The sequence below is a fragment of the Lycium barbarum genome, chromosome 11 (assembly GCF_019175385.1).
Source record: "Lycium barbarum isolate Lr01 chromosome 11, ASM1917538v2, whole genome shotgun sequence".
Classification (NCBI taxonomy): Eukaryota; Viridiplantae; Streptophyta; class Magnoliopsida; order Solanales; family Solanaceae; genus Lycium; species Lycium barbarum.
This window is the reverse complement of record NC_083347.1, coordinates 17,778,425-17,791,170: the sequence shown is the minus strand read 5'-3', so window position 1 is coordinate 17,791,170 and position 12,746 is coordinate 17,778,425. Positions and strand designations below refer to the sequence as shown.

The 12,746-nt window shown below is 31.9% G+C and overlaps 1 protein-coding gene and 1 non-coding gene across 2 annotated transcripts; both read left to right on the top strand.

The window, feature by feature from the left end:
- The first annotated feature begins 1,302 nt into the window (after positions 1-1,302).
- On the top strand, positions 1,303-1,384 carry TRNAS-UGA (transfer RNA serine (anticodon UGA)). The gene has a single exon. It is a non-coding gene; the product is annotated as a tRNA-Ser (tRNA).
- A 5,527-nt stretch (positions 1,385-6,911) lies between these two features.
- Positions 6,912-8,504, top strand: LOC132618482 (zinc finger protein CONSTANS-LIKE 4-like). Its single transcript, XM_060333522.1, has 2 exons — positions 6,912-7,671; positions 8,076-8,504. The coding sequence occupies exons 1-2, from the start codon at positions 7,204-7,206 to the stop codon at positions 8,229-8,231; spliced, it is 624 nt and encodes a 207-aa protein (XP_060189505.1). The 5' UTR covers positions 6,912-7,203; the 3' UTR covers positions 8,232-8,504.
- The last annotated feature ends 4,242 nt before the right edge of the window (positions 8,505-12,746 follow it).

Genomic DNA, 12,746 nt, shown 5'->3' with positions numbered 1-12,746 from the left:
GGAATATTTTGGTTCAAGAGATTTTTTTTTTTGGTCATTTTGATTCCGGACTCACCTTGAAGGAGTTGGGCATGGGCTAATTCTTCCAACCCTTACTAATAATCGGTTTCAAATTTGAAGTGACTCTATCAGCGACTAGACAAAGTGCACAAAAAGGAAAGATAAAGTGGAGATATATAGTGATACTAAATGGTATTCCCTCCAATCAGTTTCATTTTGTTTGTCATAGTTTTATTTGACATAAAATTTAATAACGAAATAAACATTTTTGAAATTTGTGATTTTAAATATATCATAATATTTGTGTGACTATAAAACATTTGAAATGTATGATATTAAACATGTCATAGCATTTGTATGACCGTAAAACCTTCATTAAAAAAATAGAGAAATATGTCTTTTTTTTTTAAATGGACTAATAAGAAATAGTATCAAACAATATGGTTTGGAGGGAGTATACAATTTTAAACTAATAGGAGTAATTTTTTGAACTTTTTAAATTAGTGTAATCTAGATTCATGGCGAGTATGGTACTAAGAGAGTAAATGTTCTTTTTAAAAAAAAAATCATTCTCACTATTCAAACTCAAGACTCTAGTTAACGGCAGAAAACATTTCAACCCCAAAATCATTAGTTAAGAGTGAAAAAATCACAACCATACATACATCTTAATGGTGCTGAAGACTATTCCTTATGCTATAATACACGACGAGAAAACCTGGGCCAATGACCACCTTTCTAGTCTGATTGCGATGCTGAGCCAAGGGCGGATCCAAAGCTTTAGGTACGAGTTTTTGAAAACAAAATAGTCTTGGCTTATATGTTGTATATGTATTAAAAATTTATAGATATGTTATTATGAACCTAGTTTCATTATAAATCAATTTAAATTTATCGTAGTAAATATTAAATTTTAAATCCTAGATTTGCTTGTGTCATGAGCAGCTTTAACCACCTCCTGCTAACATGGATAACAATCCAGAATATTGTTTGTTATACTTCGTAATTAGAAGAAGCAATGAACTTACATGCCAAAACTTCAATTTTTTACTTGTAAGGATTGTGATTCTAGTATGTTTGAGTACCTTTTGCAGCTTCGATTTGGAGAGTGAATTAAACATATACATGATGATACCACATATAAGTAAGACATCAGCTCTATTAATTTCGTTTATATGTTAACATTTGATTGTCGATCGTCGTTGAAAAATAAGAACAGAAATTAGATTCATTTCACTAAGTTAATTTTATTTAGTCAGTACGTTGGTTGATTATGAGGAAAATACATCGAAGTAAACAAATGTCGATATGTCCGAGTGGTTAAGGAGACAGACTTGAAATCTGTTGGGCTTCGCCCGCGCAGGTTCGAACCCTGCTGTCGACGTTAGTCTTTTTATTTTGCATTATTAATTTTTCCATGAACCCATTTACTAAACTTGTGAACCTCAAACCAAAACAGTTGGCATAAAAATACTAACATGCTTTATGTTTTTGTCAAAATTTTATTGCTACTCCGTTTGGTCCAATGATAGTTGGTGTCGACGTTAATCTTTTTACATTATTAATTTTTCCATGAACCCATTTACTAAACTAGTGAACCTCAAACCAAAACAGTTGGCATAAAAATACTAACATGCTTTATGTTTTTGTCAAAATTTTATTGCTACTCCGTTTGGTCCAATGATAGTTGGTGTCGACGTTAATCTTTTTACATTATTAATTTTTCCATGAACCCATTTACTAAACTTGTGAACCTCAAACCAAAACAGTTGGCATAAAAATACTAACATGCTTTATGTTTTTGTCAAAATTCTATTGCTACTCCGTTTGGTCCAATGATAGTTGATGGTGATGCCGAATGAAAATCGGCCTTTAATTACATGGTTCACAACCAAATGAAATATTTGGGTATGGTGCCTCGGTCCTTTCCTTTATAGCACTTACTATTATTCAGCTCATTAGGTTGCAATCATAGTCTTAATGCTAGATTTGGGTCGTGATAATTTCTGAGACTTAACGAGGCTAAAACTATCAACACTCTAGAAAGAATTCTCTAATGAAAAATGAGATATAAACATGACCGTTTATATAGTCTCATGGAACTTATATATAAACAGAAAGAATCACCCCTTGTGGTGAGACTTTCAAAGTGCCAAGAAGATGAAGAATTTGTTGAACTATTGAAAATATCTTCCATTCTAATAAAGTTTGTACCTAACCTGTATTATAACAAAATTGAAGAGCCAAGAGTATCACATTAGCTTCAGCCAGTGTGTTTGTTTCTCTCAAGCGGCATGAAAGTCTATATCTCCTTGATTAGCTATAATCACAAATCCTGATCAGCTTGGATCTGAATTACCTACTTCTCGAAGCTCCATTAGTGTTACATTTTTTGCTAATATTTGATAGAACTAATCTACATGTTGAAGTAATTAAGGCATTAAGTTGCAAATATCAAAATTAGTGTTCGTTTATGTCAGTGGCATAAATTGATTCCCACTTTTAGTTCTTCAACACCTTATTTCTTCTTCTTTTTTTCCGTGGGAGTGGAGCTATTCTTGTAACACATCAAGATAATTAGAGATTATTTTAGACATCTCATCTCTCTTGTTTTGATAGTTACGTAACAATTGTTTTAACCTATTTATCAGTAATAAATAAGATGATCTAAAATTGGGTCATAGTGTGGTTCTACCGTAAAAAAACGAAATACGCTCTATTATAGCTGTTTATGGTGAAAACCGGGGTCTAAGGTGTCGACCCGACGGCCAAAGGTCCGGAACAATAACGAGGAGCAACAGGTCAGTATGAGCTCGACTAGTCGGATAGAAATGTTTCGAACTTAGTTATTCGGATGTAGAAGAATCCGAAGAATTATGCTACAGTTGATAAGAGTCCGAGAAATCCGGCCCGTTGCGGATTTCTCTCCGCACGTCACGCCACACAGCCGCTAAACCCGAGATTTTGGGAATCATTATCCCCATGATTAATTTAGTTACCATGTATAATACAAAACACTTATATTATAAATAGGGAGGTACACCCTCACAAGTCATCATCCCATTTTTTCTGCATACTTATACGAAAAATCCTAATTCTTAAGCTCTGTAAACATCAAAGGCAATACAATTTTATACAAATTGGTTTGGGTTCTAAGTTCTTAAACCCCGGTCCGGACTAGTTGTTGTGTTGTTCTTCAAGTCGATTGAGGCTATCTCTTTACTTTCTTGTCGTTAATCTTTGTTTATTGTTGTTATTCCTTTACGTAATTAACGAATCAAACCGTATATCCTTTAAACCACATACAAATTGAATTGTGACCATTTTAAGGGGTAAACAATAGCATCTTTGATGTACCTCATAGTTGGGTTGAAAATTATGAGTTGACTAATTTGCCTTTTATGACATACTACTTTGTTGTTTAAGTAATTTTGTAAACATTTTTTGTTTCTAAAAATTCTTTCGGAATAAATATCTTTCCCTCCATTAAAATTCACATATCCATTTACTTCGGAATACTAGTCTTTACTACTATTATTCTTGCTTCTTTCGTCGTCCCAATTTTTGCACAATAGCCATACATTGGAAGGAAACAAACGTCTGTAACAACATAGACAACACGTGTGTTTTTGGATACTAATGCAATGACGTTAATCATAACCGCACAGCTTATATAAATGTCAATCCTCAACCTTCTCTGATAAAAAATAGGTTAAAAGAATTGTTACGAAAAAATAAAAATAAGGACAAATGGACAATAAATGTAATCTTATAAACCACTGGGGGAACTACTGTTATAAAATCGAATCTATATGAAAGTCTATGAATTATCCTAAATAATTAAATATAAAAATAATTTCAGAGAATATAAAACTTTATTTTAGGTAGGAGCCGTAACTCGTATCATAGTTGGTAAGATGGACTTTGTGATAGTTTTCCACGTAAGATATCGGATGCTCCGTATGTGTTTAGCCTCAAATTATTGTTAATTTTTGGCTAGCCTTAATTTTTTAATGTCCATCTTTTACCTCCCCTTTCACACTGTTACGCGCGTTTACCACACACAGACAGTCGCAGGACCGGTTTTGTTAGTTTAGTGCATATTTTTAAATCATTTATTTAGATTCTTTTATTTGATTAATGTAAATTACAATTTCTGGCGTCACCTAAACTATAAATATAATCAGAAATAATAGAGTAACATGGGAGAACGATGTACATAAATTAGTGACAATTCTCATATTGTTTCTATTCTAAATTTCAAGTCAAAGCATGGTCGTCCAAACCATAAATTAAGGTAACATTTGGATTGGTTTAGTTATAACGCAATGACTTGCGAGTTTAATATAATATTAGCCAATTTGATACCTTCATAGTCGATTATATATTATTCACACAATTTAGATTTTTTTTCCTTTTCATCTCTAGTTACTCAATAATCTTCATAAGCATAAGTCGTTTTTCATAAGAAAATGGGTAATTAAAGTCGACGGTGGTTTACTGCAGAGAAGAGTGGAGATTAGCGGGTCTGGGTTCAATTGGGTTATGGGTTACAATTCATATGAGTTTAATTAGTTTAGTGGTCAGGTTAAAAGAGGAAAACGGGTAAATTGGATAATTTTAAGGGATCATTTGGTAGAAGGTATAAGCTGGGATATCCAGCACTAATTTTTATATCATATTTGGTACAAGGTATAAATTAGTGCTGGGATAAATTTATACCTTGTACCAAATATGGTACAAAAATTAGTGCTGGGATATCCCAACTTATACCTTCTTATCCCAGCTTATACCTTCTTATCCCACTTATACTGGGATTATTTTATACCATCTTTTAGATGGTATAAAATAATCCCAATAGATGAAATAAATTAGTCCCAAAATTATAATCTCAGAATAATTTCGACTATCTACCAAACGACCCCTAAGTGATATCGGGTGATTTGAAAAAATTAGTCCAATTAGGGATATTTGTGTTAAGTTAGTAACGACATGAGAATCAACAGTCACATAGTATAACGAACAGCAAAGTTAACTAGTAAATGGGTAATTTTGAGTCTTTTGACCATTGCCAGGATAACTAATTCTAACATATCGAAGCTCAACATTACTAATACTTCCTCCGTTTATTTATGTAAATCTATTTAACTGGGTATGGAGTTTAAGAAAGAAGAAGACTTTTAAACTTGTGGTCCTAAATGAGTCACGTATAGTTTGTCTGGTTATAAATCATTGCATAAATGTAAAGTGTTTCCAAATATAGAAAGAGATCATTCTTTTTGATACAGACTAATAAAAAACTAGATTCACATAAATTAAAACAGAGAAAGTACGTCTTATTAAATAGTTTCTCCATATCAAAATAATTGAACTTTTAGGGTGTGGCAGACCGCAGACTCATTAAGAAATCTAATTAATGTCATTAATCAAATGGTCATTTGACTAAAATACCTTATGTCTTTTTCCAAAAAAAATTTGAAGATTGAAATAGTTAATGTTGGGATTTGGAAAAACTATTACTCCATCTATTTACTTTTATTTGTCCACTTTAAAATTTTCACGTTATTTAAGAAATAATAAATGAAGTGCATACTTTATCAATGTATCCATATTAATTGGTGCATATTTTTATTGAATTTAAAAAATGATTTGAAGTAAGTAATAAATACTATAGGTAAAATATGAAAAAAAGTTATCTTATCTTGATATGTTAAAAATGATAAGTAAAAATGAAAATTTATTTTTAAAATATTGAACAAATAAAAGTGAACGGGAAAAGTAAAAAGAAGGGTAAATTTGAAAAATTCACTTATTTTGGGAGAAAAGAAAGAGTCAAAAATCCATTTATTTTGGAATGGAGAAAGTACTATTAATATACCCACTACCAAACGACCCTTAAGCACCACCTATTGCTGTAATATTAAATTCAGAGAATCTGGATGGAAGCAACATCGACAACGAGTCGACACGTGGGAGAATATTAACCTAGTAAACGATTTCATTTCAGAGGCACATTAATTAATCCAAAGCAACGTACGTTACGCTAGCCAAACCCAATGATGTGATTTGAGAGTGGGGCCCACACTAATTCAAATTCCACTCCCGTAATAATTCTCTTCAGGCGCATTTCACGTGGCCCCATTACTCCACGTCGGACAAACTAGAATCTTCCTCCAACTCTAAATCTCCACGTCAGCTTCCACCCATATGAAAAAAATATCCTGTACGAACACAAGGAAACATCTCTTCCCGAGCCACAAGATAAAAATAGCCTGTCCTGTAGCATCTTTTTCCTTTTTTAGTTAGTTTAGAAAATATACTACTCTCTTTGGCTCTATTTAAAAATTATCTAACTTTAAAACTTTCATTTTACGTTTTAATGAAATAATTTACTCTAACACAAATATATAAAATTTATTTAGAATCATAAATTTTAAAAGGATTTTTTTTAAAATCTTATCAAATTAAATAGTGCCACATAAATTTGAACGACGGGGCTCGGGGGTATACTATTATGCTATTTCCTCCGTCTAAATTTATGTTACACTATTTGACTTGACACATGAAAAAAAAAAGATTTTTAAAATTTACTGTCTAAAACAGGTCTTAAATTTTTGTGTGACGATAAATAATCTTAGAAAATTAAATTATTTCTAAATATAAAAATATGACATTCTTTTTGAGACATTAAAAAAAAGTGTGCTACATAAATTGAGACGGAGTGAGTATAATTAGAAAAAAAATTAAAATTAATTTTTTGTTCGTAACGAAAGATTTATAATCATACAAATATTTAAAACTCGCTTTAGACGATAAATTTTTGAAGTTCTCTTTTCTTTCTTAAATTTTGTTTCAAATTAGACATGGTCACATAAATTGCGACTAAAATAGTAAAAAGAAGTCCTCTTTTGCTCCCTCATGTACCTACCACCTGTCACTCCTTCTCACCATTCACCTCCACATTACGTTGTCGTTTTTATAGCACCCACGCATCCCTAGGTCTTTCTAGTTTACATTTATTAAATACACCTCGCCGTAGTTCCTAAGGAAGAATTGGTGTTTTCCGGATTTCTTTCAGTTCGAGCTGCAATTGGCTTCCTTTTTTTCTCTCTCTCCATTGTATCTGTCCCCGTTGAAGTTATTGCTGTGTATTACTTCCTCTCTGTGCAGTTTTCCTGTCTTTCTGTTGAAAATAGAGAAAGGATGAAATTGTGTGAGTTATGTAAGGGATTGGCTAGGATGTTCTGTGAATCGGACAACGCGAGTTTGTGTTGGGACTGTGATGCGAAGGTTCACTCGGCCAACTTTCTGGCAGCGAGGCATTCTAGGTCTTTGCTATGCCACGTGTGTCAATCGCCTACGGCTTGGTCTGCAGCCGGGGCGAAGCTTGGGAAAACTGTCTCCGTATGCGACACGTGTAGATGTGTGGATAGATGCAACTACCGTAGGGATCATGAGGAGGAGAGTGAAAGCGTAAACGATGAAGAAACTGATTATGGAGATGAAGAGGAAATTGATGATGAAGAGGAAGATTTACAGGTTGTTCCGTGGTCGTCTACACCACCACCGCCGGCTAGTTCATCAAGCAGTGAAGATTCATTATATGTTCGTAGAAATAATGTTTCTTCAAAGAGAATGCGTGAAACTGATGATGCGGATCTTCATTCAGATGTATGAACCTTTTTCTAAGCTTTCGTTATTCTTAACCTTATCTCTCGTATGGCCTAAAAAAAAAAATTCGAAAACATTGTTTGGTTCTGAGAAGTGATCAGTTTTTAGGCAGTTTTTGAAGATGATTTTTTCAAGTGATTTAGATTAGTTTCTCAAGTTTTCCAAGTTCTCTACTCATAAAACTTTAACGTCTTTTCAATTAAAATGCATCTCGAAACACAATTTCAACCTTCAAAAACTATTTTTCATCTCGTCTTCATATATTATTTTTTTTCAAATCTATGTGCAAACCCTAGTTTGGTGGAGTATATAATTTGTGCCATTTATTTTGCTAATTTTCATATTTCTCATTCATTTTTCATAAGGTTGAGTACTTAAAAGACTTTGTGTTTTTGTGGTTATAGGATGATAGAGAAAGTCCACGTCACCGGAAAGTCCAGACATCGCCGGTTAAGATTCAGAGAACGGAGGATCGGCTCACAGCTCCTCGATGCATAGATTTTATGAGACTCAATGATGACTCAAGAACCGTAGATCTGGAAAGTTCGGACACCTCGTAGCCGTTGGATTGACTGACCATTCGTTTCACTTACATTTACGTCATTTCTACTTCTTTACTTACCCTTTACCACCCCCCCCCCCCCCCCCCCCCCAAATCTTGTAGTCGGTGGATTTAGTAAGATAGTTTAGGATAAGAGTTGTTGATGTGTTCTTGTACTACTAATCTTCTTAGGGATAGGATCGATCATTTTGCTATACTTTTCACTTATTGTATGTAATATAATTATTAGGATATAGTACATACAATATTAAGAAGAGGGAATTATCTTGTCTTTTTTTTTTTTTTTGTAATTCTGAAGAAGCATCAAACTTTAAGCCGATCTATTTCGTAATTTACTATCGCCCACAAAGTAACCAGGCATATGTGCTCTGTAGCTTAATCCCAGGGTTCCCATTCTCGTTCCTAGACTTGCACCATTCTGGTTGTAGAGCGGATTCAAGATCTTAAATTATTATATTAAGTATAGACCTCTTTTTTTTGATATAATCAAACTGTTTAGGGTTAGCTTGTGTGTACGCCAGACTTATTTCATGAGGTATGGAAGTTAGAAAAAATGGGGAGTATTAGTTGTTATTTTGGAATTTGAACTTGAAATCTCGTGATCTTTTTATCAATTCATTGAACAATGGATTGCATTCATTTTTGATTCGTTTTCAATTAATATAAGAAATTTTAATACTAATATTATTCATTGAGACTGTTAACATGATGTTGTAACAAATTATTTTTCAGGTTATTTATTTGATTTACGTGTGTGTGTGAAGATATTATATACTCCGTATATTAGAATTTTTAATGAAATAACCAGGCGTAGACCCTTTGGCGTCTCTTGAGGTCAGAAAAGAAACCCACCATGAGTGGTTTGTTAGAAGCATTGGTTGCACCACTCATTTTTATCACCTCTAATTTAAGAAATAGTACAGAAAGCTGCAAGGCTAGTAACAATTTTGAGTACATTTTAAGTGTGGGAATCCGCACCTTTTTTCAAAATAAGAAATTGTATTGTATGGGAGTGGTTCAAATTCAACAAGGTGAGATGAATGGCTGAAAACTTTAGCAATTACTCAGAACAAAGTACTATTATATTACAGATATTCAAAATTGTCTGCGTTTGCCAAACACCACATATTTTTTTCATTTCTTTAATTTGCTTTTATTATAAATCACACACACTGATGACTCGCTTCAAGAGATTAGTGAACCTAATTTGTTCCCCCATTATTTGGGCCAGACTTGCTATGCAATATTTTAATTGAGGCATCTGTTCAGCAAGATATTTTTCAGGATATTTTAATTAGTATAGTTTGTAAATATCTGGAGGTTGATAAGACTTTGATTGTGGTCATAATTTAAGGGTTAGTGTCCCTCCTCTATTATTATTATATTAAGCAAACTATTTGTGGCCGGCAATAAACATCAACCTGGACAAAGCTTTTCATATAGGCATCATCCCATCAATATATTTGGAGAAAACTGCCAAGAGATATTATAGAACAAAACATCCGGCTTTTCCTAATTTATAGTACCATTACAACTACTTATATATTTCTATCCCATACAGACTTTTCCAATTCATCACGTTTATGTTCTGTAACCAATTTTGTTTTGAGTTTAGCTTCTATTTACTCATAATTTAAAAATATTACTAATAATATTTACATTAACATATTATCTGAAGTATAATTACCGGGTAGTCATTTATATAAAGTGAATTTAATCACTTAAAGATAAGGCACATTATCTTTCACAACAAATTAAGATATACTAATAGTAAAAATAATATTTTACGCTGAGAATATATATACGCTAAAATTTTTGGAGGTGTTGGATCATAATCAATTACATGGCCTAGAGAGAAACTCTAGTAGTACATCAATTTGCACCTGTCCATTAATTTGTGGCCTAACGATGTCCTGCTTATAGTTTGAGTCTCCGGTTGGTGACAAGTCACAAGTTCGAAACTTCGAGAGCGTCTTTATATCCAATATTACTATTAAGTAGGCTTTTGGACATGCGATATGAACTCATATCGTGATTTCAAATCAGCATTTATTTATGCAATTTGCACAAAATTTTAACTTCAACTTCATATCATGATTTAAAAGGCAGTTTCAGGACTCGCCCCGGGCTCACGTGCGGCGCTTAGTTCCTGTGAGGCTTACGCCCTAAGCGCCTGACTATACGCCCTAAACGCGCCTAATGCCCAACGCTGGAAGCCCGCCTAATAGTTCTTACACAAATTATATGTTAAATTCCTTGATTAAAATCATTGACCCTCGTAATTCTTTAACAAATGAATGATACTTAATAGTTTTTCATATATAGAAATAAGAAGATTAGGTGTAACTCAGATAACAAGTCGTAGTATTGTATATTTATTATTTGAGAACATTGTGAGGGTGAGTATCACTTAATATTTCTTTTAAAAAATACATAGCCGAATTGTACATTTTCACTTGTCATTGGTCTTTTATCCTATGTATCAAAATTATATATTTTATGATTTCGCTATTTGAAAGTAATTTTATTTTTATTTATGAAGGAGTTAAGTTTTAATAATAATACTGATAAAGTTTATTGATTATTTGCTTAAAAGGAGATAAAATGAATAGTATGATAGTAATATTGTTTTAAGAGATTGTGATTTTTTTTATTGTTTGAAAGTTAAGATATAGAGTTGATTTTTCATTTCATAATAGCTTTTATTTTATTGTATTGTTTAAACTTATAAAATTATGTTATATATAATTACAAGTTGTAAGTGTTGTATAATTGATAGCTTTGATTAGTCTTTTGTGAGGATCAAGCACATTTATATATATATACACACACACATACATACATACATACATATATATATATATATATATATATATATATATATATATATATATATATATATATATATATATCATTTATTTACTGTTTTTTTATGTAATTTTACATATTTAAAAATATTAATTGTAATTATATTATTTATGAAATATCAAAAAGTAAATATTCATGGGGCCTAAGGCCGGTGCCTCGGGGCTTACGACTCGCCGAGACATATATAAAACGCCCCGCCTTAAAACACTTATTGGGATTCCAAATCATGATTTCAAAATTTTTAAATGTAAAACTTGACATATAAGTTTATATTTTGTAAAAAAAATCCATAAGTTGGTAGATATATTCACCAACAATGTTTACCAACTATTTATATCAAAGATTAAAAGATCTGCAAGTTGATAATATATTTATAAGAAATTTACTCTTACCAACCATGTGAGAGGATTATATTAAAGAGTAGTTACACTTAGGGGTGACCAAACTAGCCCAAACCCATTTGACCCGCCCAACCCGCCCAAGCTTTAATGAGTTTGGGTTGAAGTGATTTTGAAGATGGGTTGATTTGGGCTTAGCCCAAGTTGACCCATCACAAATCATCAGCCCAAACTGACCCATCAATTGTCATACATTCATAAGAATAAAAGGTATAATACATGATTAACTTCTTTTTAAATTATTATTTAAATTTATTTTTGTAATTATTTTTATCTTTTAAAATGTTTATTTATAATTTTTTTTAGAAAAGACTATTTTTATTTTATTTTTTATTTTTTTATTTCCTTATTTAAAAAACTTTACTAGTAACTTTTTATTTTTAAGTTTTTAATTTTTTTTCTTGAGGGTCTATGCTTATCCGTTTTTCTTTAACCTATTTTCAACTCACCCATATCCAACATACGTTTGTCACTCTTAGTTTTGTACAAGACAACCATAAAAATATATAAATAAGACAAAGGGGTAAAAGAGAGGAACGTGACAAAAGCAATATTCATTACGTCAATTAACATTTAATTTTCTTTTGATTTATTTTCGGAATAATTTCGAATATAATTTATGTACCGGGATAACTTATGAGGAAATATTTACAGTAAATATCTTTATTATTTTGAATAAAATTATACATTTGAATTTTTTTATACCCAAAAAGTATTTAAATTTGATTTTCAAAACACTGTTTATTTAGAAAAGCATGAGCGAGAGAATATTTACAATCAAAGAATATCAATATTTTTAGTTTCTCAAAATGTTGAAAAAGTGGGTTAAGTTGGGCGGGTTGGGTTATGACCCTTCATTTGACCCATCTTGACCCAGCCCATCTTAGCCCAAACAAGCTTTGGGTAGGGTTGGGCTTTGGCCCATCTATAGGTTTTGCCCATCTTGACCAGCCCAAATGACTCATTTGCCACCCCTAGTTACACTACAACTCATGTTCAATTTTTCTTTTTATTGAACTAAAGTTTGATCAATTGATGTTGTATTTTCAAGAAAGGCCTTCTAGTAGCGTATTAATTTTGTTATGAACTATGATTTGCTCATTTGATAAGATTGTATAAGAATTGGGAAAGTTTTGATGGTTTTCACAACTTGTGGGTTTTTTTTATCTCTATGAGAAAAAATACAACTAAAGAAATCCAAATTGCATGTGTTGACACGCAATTTTGTCCCGCTTTTCCTTCAATTA

Coding starts and splice junctions, on each gene's coding strand:
- LOC132618482 (XM_060333522.1), top strand. CDS start 7,204: ATGAAATTGTGTGAGTTATGTAAGGGATTGGCTAGGATGTTCTGTGAA. Junction 7,672..8,075: donor ATGCGGATCTTCATTCAGAT/GTATGAACCTTT, acceptor TTGTGGTTATAG/GATGATAGAGAAAGTCCACG.